Source organism: Hippocampus bargibanti, linkage group LG01 (genome assembly GCF_051943395.1).
Source record: "Hippocampus bargibanti isolate YZ-2025 linkage group LG01, ASM5194339v1, whole genome shotgun sequence".
NCBI classification, from domain to species: Eukaryota; Metazoa; Chordata; class Actinopteri; order Syngnathiformes; family Syngnathidae; genus Hippocampus; species Hippocampus bargibanti.
Window position 1 is genome coordinate 30,753,689 of NC_142734.1, and position 14,875 is coordinate 30,768,563.

A 14,875-nucleotide genomic window follows, 5' to 3' on the forward strand; every position below is an offset into this window, starting at 1 on the left:
ATAGAGCCCTTCATCTTCATGTCTTTCCCGCTCAGCGAGGTATCACATTGATCCGCACGCGCTGATTTTGAAAAAAAAAAAAAAAAAAAAAAAAAACATGGCGTCCAGCCGGCTCCTTCTGTACCACATCCACTACCGCAGAGGTAGGAATGTCCATCCGCAGTCTATCATTATCAGCCCTTTTGGGGATTGTTTCATTGACTGCCATCATCATCATTGTTGTGCATCATCATCATCATCATCATCATCATCATCATCATCATCATCATCATCATCATCATCATCTCCTCTTTCATCTAGAACTGCTTCATGTAAGATACAGGGTACTGAAAGTGTTTAAGAATGAATGACTCTCTGTGTGTTTGTGATGTCATATTGTCTTTGTGTTGTCATATTATTTGTTATGTCGTTTTTTTGTTCTTTTGTCTTCAAGACGGCGCCACGAGTGGCTGCGTTACCAGCAGCTCGTGTATTTTCTTTTTCTACTTTCAATCCTTTCATCACTTTACTGCTGTGAAATGTAAATTTCTCCACTGAGAGACTAATAAAGGCAAATCCAATCCAAATCCAATCATCATCATCTGTCTGGTGTTAAAACCTGCAGAATTTGCATACTGCTAATGAGCGGACGGATCATAGTACGGTCAATTACATTGTGTAAACAGTGTTGAATGCCAGCGCGTGGGATGGCCAGGAGGCCTTAGAAGTATCAAGTTAGAGAAAAACTGTGGAACGTGTAAGGGAAAGAGGGAGCATGCTGAATATGTTAGGATATTTAATTTGCATCGTGTTTGCTGGGGCTCACTTCTATGAATGTGAGGTCGACAACCCCCCCCCCCCCACCATGTCGATGAGCTTTGCTTTGATCAGGAGAGCAGTCGATTGTTCATCACACATTAAGAAAAAAACATGATACCTGTGATTCTCCCTTATGGCTTCTTTTCCTTTCCTCCATGAAATCACACCCCAAGGTGACATCTTGGGCTTGCATTCAATCAGGACGTCACCACTCTGTCGGGCCAGGGTTTGGGCTTTCAACAAATTCTGGGTGAAGTCTGGGGCAATAGCTAAGAAGAGACACGAAGGAATGGAAGAGCAGTGAAAAAATAAGAGGAAGGAAGCGAAGCAAGTAAAGATGGGACATTTTTATGAAAAAAATGGTATTGCAATTTAGTTTAAATTCACAAACACATGTCATAAAATACTAAATAAATAAATAAATACATAAATAGATACATAAACAAACAAATAAAATAAATAGACATGTCAACAAATAAGTCAACAAAACAAATACATAAATCAATAATCCAATAAACAAACAAAAAAACGTATGAATAAATACATAAATCAGACATCAGAAAAACATTTTATAGAATCTAAAATACCCAAAACACGCAGTATATTTTTATTCTAATGCAAAACACCAATAAAAATGACTTAAAGTGTCAAAAATCTGCAAAAAATTGAGCTGCGAATTGGGCATTTTCACAAAGTCCCGCCCCCAGTTCGTGACGTCACGCCAAGACGTCTTGCCTTGCTGGAGAATAAAAACAATGGCTTCAGATTCGGATAATATACTTTCTTGTTACACATCCAGTTATGAATATGATTCAAATAGTTCTGAAGAGGAAAGCATACATGTTTGCAATCGATTAAAGAATTTATTCAGTGTCATTTTGAGGCAAACGGGCGGGGGGGAATCTCTCACCCAAAAATAGGCAATAAAATGGCCACCGTGCTGTGAGGAATGAATGAGCCCGTTTCCACAGGCTGATAAATTCGTTCCATGGAGGTTGGACTCCCTCTGCTGGCGGCGTTTGGATGTAACACATGGTTTTCAAAAAAACAGTACAGCATAATGGATTGACGTGATGGAAAGACGCTACAATGCGTCTTTTTTACAGTCAGGAGGCGGTCCTTTTCTGACGTCACGTGAGGACTCGTCACCAACTCAAAAATAAGACTTCCTGAATGTTGAGCGCGAGTCTTAAAACGTAAAATATAGCTATATGCGGTGGAATCTTATTTTTTTAGATCTAAGATTATCTTCAAAATTCCATTCAAAAATCTGGTCATTCCAATGTCATTCATTCATTCATTCATTCATTCATTCATGTCCATACTAAGCGTTTCGTAACAGCTTCAGCAGTTGTTAGAGCGCTATATAAATCAGAATGCATTGTATTGTATTCATTCACTCATTCCTTTATATATGTATGTATGTATGTATGTATGTATGTATGTATGTATGTATGTATGTATGTATGTATGTATGTATGTATGTATGTATGTATGTATGTATGTATGTATGTATTTATTTATCAACTCAGAACAGAACGGTCAGCATGACCTGTCATCCCGCTTCTGAAAGGTAAACTTGGACGGCACCTTCATAAATTGCAGATTGGGCGATCACAAAATCACACTGTCTGAGATCCAAAAATGATAAATCATTGTAGGAGGTGTGCCCCGGTGAGTGAGCGAGAAGGCATCTCGTACTGTTTTGTATGCGGTCATGCTCAGCAGAAAGCTTCTCTGCATCTGACAGAAAAGCTCCAGGACTGCTGCCGCCAAAGATATCTCTTTAAAAGAAGAGTTTTGCCTTTACGTGTGGGCCAGATAATCAATCATCACACCAACGGAAATCCTGTGGTGTTTGCTTCATTCAATGAATGGGAGAGTGTGAGGGGGGTGAGGCATGATGACTTGTTTGCAATCTTCTTGTCTAAAAAGAAGATTGTTGTGCTGCATCTACCTCCCAACTCATTCGACATGGCCCCGCGTGATTTTTATACCACACCCATTTTTTTGTAAATCGTCACTGTCATTGTGGGAACCGGTTTTGAAAACGCTATCAAGATGGCTATGACAACAAAGCTGTGGATTATTGAGCCTTTGTTCAACGATTTCAGATTGCTTCCATTTTCGAGACGTTCTTCATTTTTGCCTCAGTTTTGCCAAATAGTTATATCGTATATATATTTGGGTCATTACTGTGTCGTCTCGGTTTTGTATTCTTGTGTCTTGGATTGTTTTGTCCTTTTATTTGACAACGATTTATGGTTTCTCATTCCTTGCCTTTTGAAAGCACTTTTTGTTTGTTCTCTTTTCTCCTTTGTAAACAGTATCCTGGGTTGCACTTTGTTGGCTTTGTGTTTGTGATTCATAAACCTTTTCTTTTTGGGGTACCAAAATCTTATCCCCGTTTTTGAATTTGCAATCCACTCCAATTTGGACAGTTCCGAAACGTGGCAACATTAATTATTTAGATGCAATGGTAACTGATTAAAATGATCACAACTAATGCTGATTATTATTTTCTTTGTTTAATTTTTACCAAGCGTGGCTCTGACTCACTTATGTTGACAGCACAAGAGCGACTCATGTGGAGGTATTGAGGGTGATCAACAGTCTTCTTACCTATGACACGAAGCTCGGCATTAGAGAATACTCTGCCATGCTTGTTCTCAGCCACGCATTGGTACGTTCCGATGTCAGCCAGATTTAAGCTACTGATGGTCAGCACTCCGTTATTCACCTGAATCCGGTCCTGCTAAAGACAGAAACATATATATGTATGTTACGTATCGTAACAATTCGCAATATTTTCCAGATGAGGCATTTCATAACTTGAAATTTTCGCATAAAGAGAAATTCTTAAGAATAGGTACCATGGTATAGAAATTGGATATCTAGCATTTTGTAGTTGGACGTAACTTGGTTGAATGTAACTCAGGCGGACAAACAGGCTACGCGGTCAATTAGCTATGCAGATGATACACTGCTTTGCTGAAGTGACCTTTGAATTCATGTAAACTATCCGGAGAGGAAACTAATAAACAGCCCAATTAGTGCCACAGTGGCATCCCAAAATCGTCATTTTTCATACGAGAGCACACTTTACCGCAAGCTAGGTAATTAGTGCTATATTTGGACAGTTTAGGTTCAATCTGATGAATAGCCTGATTAAATTCAGGTGCTAGCCGCACATTTTCCACACTTAGGGGGGGTAATAATTGAAAAGAGTGCTAATTTTCTTTTGTCTTAATAGCCGTGGTGAATTGGTGCAACCCCCCGTCGCCTAACATAGCGCTGACATTATCAAACTGTGGTTGACATTACACCTGAAACAAATTTAACTTGACTACTGGCGGTACTTTATTGATAAGTAATTTTACGCAATTTAAATGAAGAAAAAAGTCGACACAAAGGTCACTGTTGTAATTGTGATAGTTCATGTGACTGACAACAATAGATGCGCTGCATGCGAAACACAAACAATAAAACAATAAAATGCTAATGAATGAGCTGATTCATGATGTATGGCAGCGACTGCAGATACGGTGAAGCGCAGACAATTGATGGCTGACAGAAGCTACATATGCTAGCTAATTAGTACGCGTCATCACTTGTAATGTAAAATGAGTGTTTACAACGGGGTCGGCACCCGCCCCCTTTAGCGCCGCCCTAGTGGTTCCATTTAGCTTTTTCAAAAATGTTTGAACATGCGAAAAGGGGGAAATAGATAAAAGTACTTTTATTTTAATCAAATTTCTGGAAGAGAAGAAATGCGACTCAAGCATTAACATTTTTCCAATGCTGTAAAAATAAGCAAAATCGACATTTTATGTCACCATTTCTGTCAACGGAGAATTGCGTCAGAGCAAGGGACACACATCCTGTGTGGAACGGATGCGGATTGTTTTTCAGCATTTTACAGGAGCTGCCTTTTCAGCAGGTCATGTATTTGTTTTCTATTTCTTCCTTTCCTCTCCTCTTTTTTCATATATTTGCTGCTGTGAAATGTAAAATTTTCTACTGCAAGACCAATAAAGGCAAATTCAATCCAAATCCAATCCAATTAACTAATTCACTGCCATTCCCAAATTTATTTAGGAATTGAAAAGTTTGACATGGAACGCCATTCCCGAATTTGTTTGGGTTTTGTTTTTGCGTGCGGCGTGTGCAGATAAAGCGCTGGTCAGACCCTGGCAATGTTTTTTCCTTCCATGAGGGGGCAGCATTTGCCTTTAGTCCATGTTAGCGCTTCAGCTGTCGTTAAAGTGCAATATAAACAAATACCTATGTATGTATTGCATTGTTTTCTTGTACAGCCACTGCAATTTCAAGCTCAGATAACTCCAGACCCATATAACCTAGGAATTAACTGTTTTTTACTGATGAAAGAAGAGAGTATAAGGTTTGTAACGCTTTATTGCATCTTTATGTAGTCCTAAAAGTTAATATTCTGTGGCTTCCGCAATTTGAATGAAAATGACAAAAATCTTGGCACTGGAGTGGACGCATTTTTGCACATTGTCTGGCAATGTGCAAAAATAAATAAGTAAATAACAATACAATTCACCGAGGGTACTGGCAAAAAATGGGACTATGGAGGGCTAAGAGAAGCATTTTTAAAGAGTACACCTGAGCTATGATAGTTTGCAAAAGTGCACCCCATGTCTCATTCATCAGGCCATTATTGCTGTTGCTCATAATGGCATGTGTGTCTGTGTGCATTCGTGCGTGTGTGTGTGTGTGCATGTGTGTGGAAGTGCATGCGTATGAACCCCTGCTCTAAAGGATGCGCTGTAGGAGAAAGAACACATTCAATCATGAAGGCTCATTGTGCATTTGTAACCAGCTTTGTCATTTTGACAGCTAATATCACTAATTTATTCATTATGAGGCTTGTAATTGTTTACTGCTACAAACATTTTTGTTTGTTTGTTTGTTTTTTTGGTCCACTATAGCTCATATAACATTTTGGATTGGTGACCACTGGTGACATTAACATATCTACTTTATTTCCTACACAAATAATAACCGTTTTGAAATATAAGAACGACAGAGTTAAACCAGCATTCTGGGACAGATTGTGTTTGACTTCAGTGGTCCAACGTTAGCTTCGATGGATGTGTGGCAAATGTGTGCCTGTCATCTCGGATCACTCCAGAGCTGACACTTGAAAAGTCACTTGCTTCAAGTCTGTCAGTGACACAGCTGAGGAGCTTCAAACCGGTGCCAGATCTAAAGCTCACTCGCATGATGGACACTCCGGTGACCTGGCGCCCGGGGGTGTCCTGTGTGAGGAGGATAAGCGGCAGTTTCCAAATAAAACACAACAATCTGCATGGTTTGGGGCATATTTGCGTGTTCACGGGAGAGAGAGAGTGTCACTGTGACTTTGAATAGATGAACGAGAGCCCAAGGGGTGACAGAGATTAAAGAGATCTGTGTAAAGTGCAGGAGTTGGGGTCACACCGCCCTTGTGCACCCGCTGCCCCAATTAAAAAGAAATAAACTGTCTTTTTTCAAAGCAAGTTGAGCTCTGAAATAAATAAATAAATACTTACATAGATAAATATGTCAATAAAACAAATACAGTAAAGTCTCGTTATATCGATATCGGATATATCGATAGTCCCGGTTATATCGATACTATTTCTATGCACGCACGGAGAAAATTACATGCAAACAGGGTCGGATATATCAATAGTCCCGGTTATATCGATATTTTTTCAGACTCCTTTGAATATCGATATAACGAGACTTTACTGTACATAAATGAATAAATAAACAAATACAAATAGATAAATGAATAAACAATTACAAAATCCCACATAAATGAATAAACAAACAAAAATAAATCAATAAATAAAATTAATCAATAAAAATAAGAACAAAATTAAAACAAACAAACCATTAGGGGGGTTGGCGCACCCCGACTTTGGAAAGCAAACCAAATGCACATCAGACCATTTTTCTAACTGAAGCTCCGCACTCATACTGAAGTTCGTTCTTACGATACAATACAGTCCAGTAAGTGGCTCCTTGTTTTGCCAAGGTGACATTTTCAAGTGACAGCCCTCCCCCGTAGTCATTTTATTCTTTCTGGAGAGGGTCAGAAAAGCACCTGAGGAGTGAATACGTCGAAAGACCCTTGATAGAAACCCACTGAGACAGTGAACCCAAGAGAAAGGGAGATAAAACAGAGAAAAAAGGAGGGAGAGGGAGTCTGATTCATTCTAATGAGAAATAACAAATGCTCGCCACAGTGCTTTTCTTTCCTCCTCTCCCTTTCTCTCTCTACAACACTGACCTTTAGGTTTGGAAATTGATTTAAAGCTGCTGCTGTTGATGCTGGCATTTTGGAAAATTGTAACACCTCCACTCATTAATAGAGTCACATGTACAGAGAATATGTTTCTCGGGCAGACTGTCTGAAGAAGTTTTACAATGGGACTTACAAATCGATCATGAGGGATTTGTTTGATTAAGCGTGAAATGACCCTTGATCGGACTCAAAAGTCGCATTATTTTAATGAACACAGTCCCCGACAATAGTATTAACTACATAATGAATGTTTTTGGAGAACATCATTTCAAGAGGGGCGTTTCAAAAAGAATTTAAAAACATATATTTTTACAACACGCTGTACAATGCGAATATAGCATTCATTAAGCATAATTTGTTAAAGGAAACAAAAACGTAAGAGAATACAAACAACGGTGTCAGGTTTTCAGGATAAAAAAAAAAAATAATGATGAAAAAAAATAAAATAATGATGAACTGTTAGTCTCAGTGACAAAAAACAACAAAAAACAATTACATTCCTGCGGCACAAAAACATTTTTTTATGTTTGTCAATGCGGGGAAAAGAAATTTTCGATCATCCGCTCCTAACTCGCTGTAAAATTTCCTCAAGTTAGGTGGACAACTACTCACGGTATAGCTCAATGGTTGGCCTATGTCTAGTTTTTTGTTGGCCATCGATTAAATGAGACAGGTGGTTTGCTTGATCGATGTTGGTCTTAGCCTGGTTTGTTTGCAAATTGACACGAACGGATGGATGGTGACTTTTTTGATCGTATTTGCCGGACGACTCATTCATTCATTTTAAACACCTTTTAATTAAAAAGTGTTATTTGGGAAAATTACAAGAAAACATTTGGATGGATTTGGCATTGATTCAATTTTTTTCCAATAAAACACCCAAGCCTGGAAATGTGAATCACAGCAGTTGGTAGAGAGCTAAACTTGGAAACCGTGTTGTTTAGAATCATCGTCAATATTTTAATTTTTTTGCCAAACATTGCGCAAATTTGGACTTGATTTTGTGACGGCATCTGGCATCCTTGGCGTCTCATTCTTCTTTTGTTTCATCTTGTTATTTGGTACTCGTGTTTGTGCGGTACTAAGCAAAATCAAACGCATCCAAATCAGAACTTGTACGAAGTCTCTTACCTCTGTCAGGTCCAGAGGTTCTCCATTCTTCAGCCAACGGTATGAAGGCTTGGGCTTGGCGCTGGCTTTGCACTCCCACACCAGCATTTCATCAATAGTCTTGTGAGCGTCTGGGGGCTTCTCAGTCAAATGAGGAGCAGCTGTCACAAAACAAATGCAATAACTACGCATGCAAAGTCACCGCATAGACTTTAATCGACAAAGCAGGCAATTCCATCTTCAGACTCTTCATCCAAGGACACAAATTATGAATGCACTTCCAATTAACCCAAGGTTGGCTTTTACTTGATGAAATAAATAAATAAATAAATAAATAAATAAATAAATAAATAAATAAAGACAACCATATAAAGCATCAACATTTTGCAACTCAAAAGTGGAAAAAGAACTGGTATGATTCAAGAAGAAGAATGAATTAAGATTGCTGTCATTTTCCATTAGTTGTAACGAAGAAAAAGTACAGCGGTATATGTAGAAGTACGAACACCCCAAAAACATGGATTGTGGTCCAACTTTGAGTTGCCATTTAATGGCCTTTTTACTCTTTCAGGCATCTAAAACTCCCACAATGCTTCTTTATACATACGCTGATGTCGCGTAAATTATTTGCACCTAATCTCTGGTGACAGAAACGGAAGATGGATGGCGCATTTGGAGAAGGCGCATTAATAGGAGACACCCTGCCAGGGTCAAGGGGAGAGACGAATCGAAGTCAGTCCATCTCCTTGACATGATGTGTTGCATAGTGAGCTCAATTAAGTTCTTTGCTATTACTTGTGGTCTGCTCCATTTTCCAGCTGAAACTTTCTTATTTATCGTCCTTCTATGGCAAGAGATGAAATACCAAATCTATACAACAAATGACACAAATATCAATGAGTGGAAATAAAGACGCCATTGCACGCCTTTTACCCAAACTCAAGATACGATTGATTCTGAGTCAGGTCAGATTTATGGTCAAATTTGATTGATTGCAAAAGATGTTTGTAAACAAACGGAGAGAATAAATGCATCTTTTTGTTTCTGTTTCATCATTAGCTGTATCCCTGTATTGATTACAGATTTTTCTCACCCGGCTACCGACAAAATTAACTAGCCGTTCGGGCACACATGCCACAGTTGGAGCTGAAATGTTGAACTTAAGAGCTACTCAATCATGTCATTGGGCCTTATTTTCGAACCTCAAATTAAATTAGACCAGATTGCACGACCTGTGACTTCTCCATACATATTTTTTTTTTGTATATTTTTTAATGGTCACCTCGGAGATTCTGAGCACTCAGAGGAGTCAGAAGTCAGAAGATCCCGCATTAGCATTTCAAAAGGACCCTTCTTACAGGAACAAGATGTAGATGCGATTATTTAATTCCAGCAAATCCCAACTGAGCTTTATACGCAGACATCATCAAAGACTAAACAGCAAGATAATGCGAAGAAAAACTATAAAATCTTTCATCAAGGGTCATTAAAAGCTCACTCGGAATATGGCCATAGGTGCAGTGTTGCTAAGGGTGGCAAATCACCTCTCCCTGAAAGGTGATTTAAATCTGTGCATGGTGTGCCCAATGTTAGCGGCCGACACAATAAAGAGCTTGTCAGAAATGAGCGATTGGGAATGGGTTCATTTACTGCCACATCCCAAAGTCTCACACTGTTATTTATAGTCTCAAATAAAAGCAACATTTTTCACATTTTTCACGACAAAAAAAACTATATATATATATATATATATATATATATATATATATATATATATATATATATATATATATATATATATATATATATATATATATATATATATATATACACACACACACACACACACACACACACACACACACACACACACACACACAAGTTCCTTCGTAACTTGAGGCAATATTTTCCTGTTCAGGCATTTTGCTACTTGATTTTTTTTTATGAGAAGACCTTCATAAATAGAGGTACCATTGTACAGTACTTCCCACAGAACAAACTTACCATAGAATGATAGCTTTCCTTTGACAGAATTTCTGCCTCTGCTGTTCTCAGCCAAGCATTCATACATCCCCGCATCCTCCTGTTGAAAATAAGGGATCTCTAAAACTCCGTTGGCTCGATTGATGTCTACTTTTCTTCCCGAAGAGGCTCCATCGACTCTCCTCCAACTGATGGTTGGCACTGGGCTAAAAGCAACACAGCATTATTAGTACTAAGCAAGAGCAGGACCGACTATTGCTGTCACAATGAATTGTTATATGTTATGGTAGAAAATCGATACACTGGCATCAGTTCAAGATAATATCGCGTTTGATTCTGCGATTGTAAAGGCTGATGCTAAACACCGTGTCAAAAATATGAATGCGTGTGACATATTTTGTATTTCTGATCAAACAAAAAAGTCAAAAGTGCAGGTTGAAGGCAAGAAAGTTTCTTGCCTCAGCTGGTTGCAAGTAATTGCATTTTTTTCTGATAATCATTCCCACGGACTTTTCCATACATGACCAGACAGACTGTATTGTTGCAGTTAACAATGTATTGTGACTCATTATCACTGGAGTAATCATACATTGGGGAACGTACTTTCCGAGTGCAAAACATTCCAGCTTGACCGTTGAGCTCTTGGCGACTGGGACAACTTCAGGGAACTGTACCTCAATCTTTGGCTCATATTCACCCATGACACCTGGTGTGCCAAAGAAAACACGAAAACGAGTAAATTAGTATGATCACAACAATCCTTCCAGATTTTAAATTAAATTACATTTCAGACAAATAAAAAAACTATGATAAGATAGATGCAGTCCTTGCTATACTGTAAATGACTGAACATGAAGATAGAAATTCCATTCATTTGGCATCATGAAGTGAAAGCTGAACCGATTGCATGAACTTGCGCACCAACTGTTAATACGATATCAATATTGACATTCAAATTTGGGGTATAATGTAATACGAATGGCCCAACTGTATTTATTTATTTATGTATTTATTTTTATTGTCAAAGTAGGATTTTTGCAGGAATTTACTCCATATTTGAATGGGATTAACTGTATGCTGTATATGTATATTATATACAGTAAAGTCTCGTTATATCGATACGCAAGGGAATCCGAAAAAATATCGATATAACCGGGACTATCGATATATCCGATCCTGTGGGGGGGGGGTGCGTAAATGCGGCATCTTTGTTATGGCATGTAATTTCATCATTGGATTCATGGATTGCGTATCTAACATGTTTTTTGTACAGTAGTGAAGTGAAAAATGAAGTTGTGCATAAAATAAAAACGTCTTTACACTTTTTAATGACTATTTCCTTTCAAAAATGCAACCAACCAATGCTAAATCGTCAAGTTCTATTCACACGAAGTCACGAACGCCAGCATGTACAATCATATGAAAAACAGTGATTGTTGCAAACAATAAAGATATCTGGATGCAACACAATTAAATACTGTACATGGATGAAAAACTGCAACGTTTACATAACTTACGTGACGTTCGAGAGTGGCTGAATAGAATGCCGGCGCGCAGCTGTGACGTTACAACAGCTTTTTGACTGACTCAAGAAACACAAAAAGTGATGTTGGTTGCCCTTTAATGCACAGTATGGAATGTACAGTCATTTTCAAAATCATGACGCTTCAGCAGACAACACAACAAACATTGTTGCAAAAAACGCTTGCATTCATGTAACAGTACATGTACATAACACTGCAATTAGTATGTATGTAAGCTATTTAAAAAAGTCATCAATCTTCTTCTGCTTCCCATTTTTATATTTTAATATGAACACTTCCATCTTGTTTAACGTTTCTAAAAAACCGGATGCATTTTCTACGAATTCAAAGAAAGATCGCGTGTCCGCAACCCCTTGCAACGCTTTTGTCTAAGTTGCAAAAGGTGTGCATTCAGTCGCTACTTCTTCATCGTCATCAGCATCATCATCATCACGGGAATCTACTGTGGCATACTTGGCTTTGACCTCCGCTGCGATATCCGCATCTGATGAGCTTGGGAATGTCGCAATGTCTTTGTCGACTGCGACATACGATGCAATGTCGGCGACTTTTAGCTTTTCAGCCAACACTGCAAGAGGAATGTTGTCGTCATCCTCTTCGTTAGCTGCAGATGTTTCCTCACTGCACCCTGGATTTTCAAATTTGCAGTGACGGAAGCAGTTCTTGATGGTGTTTTCGGACACCGTGCTCCACGCTTTGGAAATTGCTCTGATGGCATCCAAAACAGTCCATTGTTGAAGACACACGAGCAGCCGTCTGATACACACGAGCTGCCGTCTGAAAATGGCGTCTGCTCGGGAGAGCTGCCACGTTATACACATTTATTAAACAACAAAAATGGCCGGCGGGGGATGAAAAGGAGCACCGTAATAACCGATTATCGTAAGGGTATCGTATTAAACGGTACTAATTATACATAAAAAGACTTGTGCAAGGGAAATGAAAATAATATCGTAATAAGCGGTACTATCGTTATAACAGATATCGATATAACGAGACTTTACTGTATTATACACATTTATTCTGGAATTGAAAAGTGTGACGTTACGCCCCATTCCCGAATTTGTTAGGGTTTTGGTTTTTCTTGTGGGGGTGCCGATAAGGCGCTGGTCAGACCTCTGGCAATGTTGTTTGCCATCCACTGGGGGGGGGGGGGGGGCACCATTTGCCTTTTGTCCATTTTAGTGCATTGTTAAAGCTTCAGCTGCTGTGAAAGGGCCGTTTGATCTGTGATGGGGTTAGGCGTCCAAGCCACCACGAGTCTCCCTATCTAAGTGACCATGCCACATAGACAGTAGGTTATGGTAGGGCTTGTCTATCTACGCATGTAAAGTCTGGACCGAGCAGATTGTGTGGAGGAAACCACTAGACAGGTTCAACGGGCATGAAGGTCGGCCCAGCGAAGCGTTGTGGAGTGCAAATGGGGCACAGTGAGACACGGAAAACACTGTGGTCATCCACTGCATCCCAACCCATCCCCAGTCGTCTTGACTCTGTCTTGCCACTGAACTCAGATGGGCGAGAGAGTGAGGCACACGACATTGCGCAACTCTCCTTCACTTTAATCAATTCACGCGCAAGTCATCTTCACCACCCCCCATTCCAGTGAAGATGGTCATCTCATGCCAAAGAGGACGAACATATAAATCAACATGTATGTACAATATTGTATTGTATTGTGTACAGCCACACCCATTTCAAGCTCAGATAACTCCAGACCCATATAACTTAGAAATTAACTATTTTTTCTGATCCAAGAGGTAGTGTAAGGTGTCTTACTCTGAATTAAATGTTAATGTAGCCCAAAAACTCAATATTCTGTGGGTCCTGTATTTTTTTTAGTGGAAATGACAAAAACCCTGGCACTGGAGTGGGCACGCTTGCACATCATCTGGTAACATGATGTCGATACAAACGAAGTAAAATCGGAATGGGCTTCCACTGCTGGTGACGTTGTTCTTACCATCGACCCGAAGCACGAGGGGTGTGGGTGGTCCTTGTACACTACTTTTGGTGACTGTGTTGGTGACGACACAAGTGTAGTTGCCCACGTCAGAGGGTTCAACTTTGGCAATGTAAAGGTTTCCGGTCTTCTGGGACACGAATCGCCGTGTGTCCTGGATGACAAACGACGGGTACTGGTTGAAGATCCATGTGAAGCTGAGATCTGAAAACAAACGCGGACAGATCAGACGTGAGGTGCGCAATTTAAATAGCGGGGAGAGAATGCGATTCATAAGCAGACATTTTAGGTGGAAGGCAAGCCTTTAGTGAGATAGCAATTAGCAGATCGAACAGTGCCAGCTTTCCTTGATTAAAAAGTGAAATGAATAATCTCGACCCAATTACTTCACTGATCCCGATTGCATGATTGAATGTGTTGGATTCACTAGGTTATAGTGATAATTGTGATGGCATGAAGAGATTATTCAGGACAATAGTAACGACGGTGTGTTATTCATTATTCTGCTTACTGTCATGATTGGATCATATTCTATTTTAGAGCTGTAAAATGAGACACATTTTGTCGCTGGCAAGTGCCCGCAGCAAAAAATAAATTCCCTTTTAAACGACAGATGCTTTATTTAAAACTACATAATTAAAACATACCCCTTTCCCATTTGTATGCATATTTATCATAATTAATGTTTCAGATCAGGTCAGTTGTAAAAAGGATAAAAAGGGGGAAGGCCAAGTAAATAGAAAATGAAGTTTGGAAATTATTTAAGAAAGGAAAGTGCGATGGTCTGGTGCTGCGTTGCTACTTCAGGAACTTAATGATGCAGCAATTAATGGTCTCTGTATTCTGCTGTCTACCAAGAAACCCTGCGGGCACAAATCAGGCCATGAGGTTGCACCCTGAAGGTCAAGCACTCCTAAATTATCAAAAAAACACCCATAGGCATTTCAGCAAGCCCCCCCCCCCCCAGAATGGCTACAAATAAATAAATAAATAAATAAATAAGTAAATAAATACAAATAAAAAATCCAGTTGAGATGCTGTAGTGTGGCATTAGATGGGATTGAAAACACTCCACTCTGGCTAAATTAAAAATATTCTGCATAGAACAATGGGCCAAAATTCATCAAAAGTGATCCGAAAGCCTTTCTTGCAAATGCC

At 39.2% G+C, this 14,875-nt stretch overlaps 1 protein-coding gene across 3 annotated transcripts in view; it reads right to left on the minus strand.

Annotated features, from left to right (window-relative positions):
• The window catches only part of cntn3a.1 (contactin 3a, tandem duplicate 1), an 81,534-nt gene that overhangs the window by 27,381 nt on the left and 39,278 nt on the right, over positions 1-14,875 (minus strand). For 2 of the 3 annotated variants that reach the window (XM_089010219.1, XM_089010202.1), the window contains exons 6-11: positions 13,718-13,921; positions 10,814-10,916; positions 10,232-10,416; positions 8,249-8,388; positions 3,421-3,553; positions 917-1,067 (exon numbers count right to left, since the gene is read on the minus strand). In XM_089010219.1, the coding sequence (XP_088866345.1) occupies positions 917-1,067; positions 3,421-3,553; positions 8,249-8,388; positions 10,232-10,416; positions 10,814-10,916; positions 13,718-13,921 (916 nt within the window). The remainder of the gene's footprint in view (positions 1-916; positions 1,068-3,420; positions 3,554-8,248; positions 8,389-10,231; positions 10,417-10,813; positions 10,917-13,717; positions 13,922-14,875) is intronic. The other variant, XM_089010211.1, reaches the window with a different exon arrangement.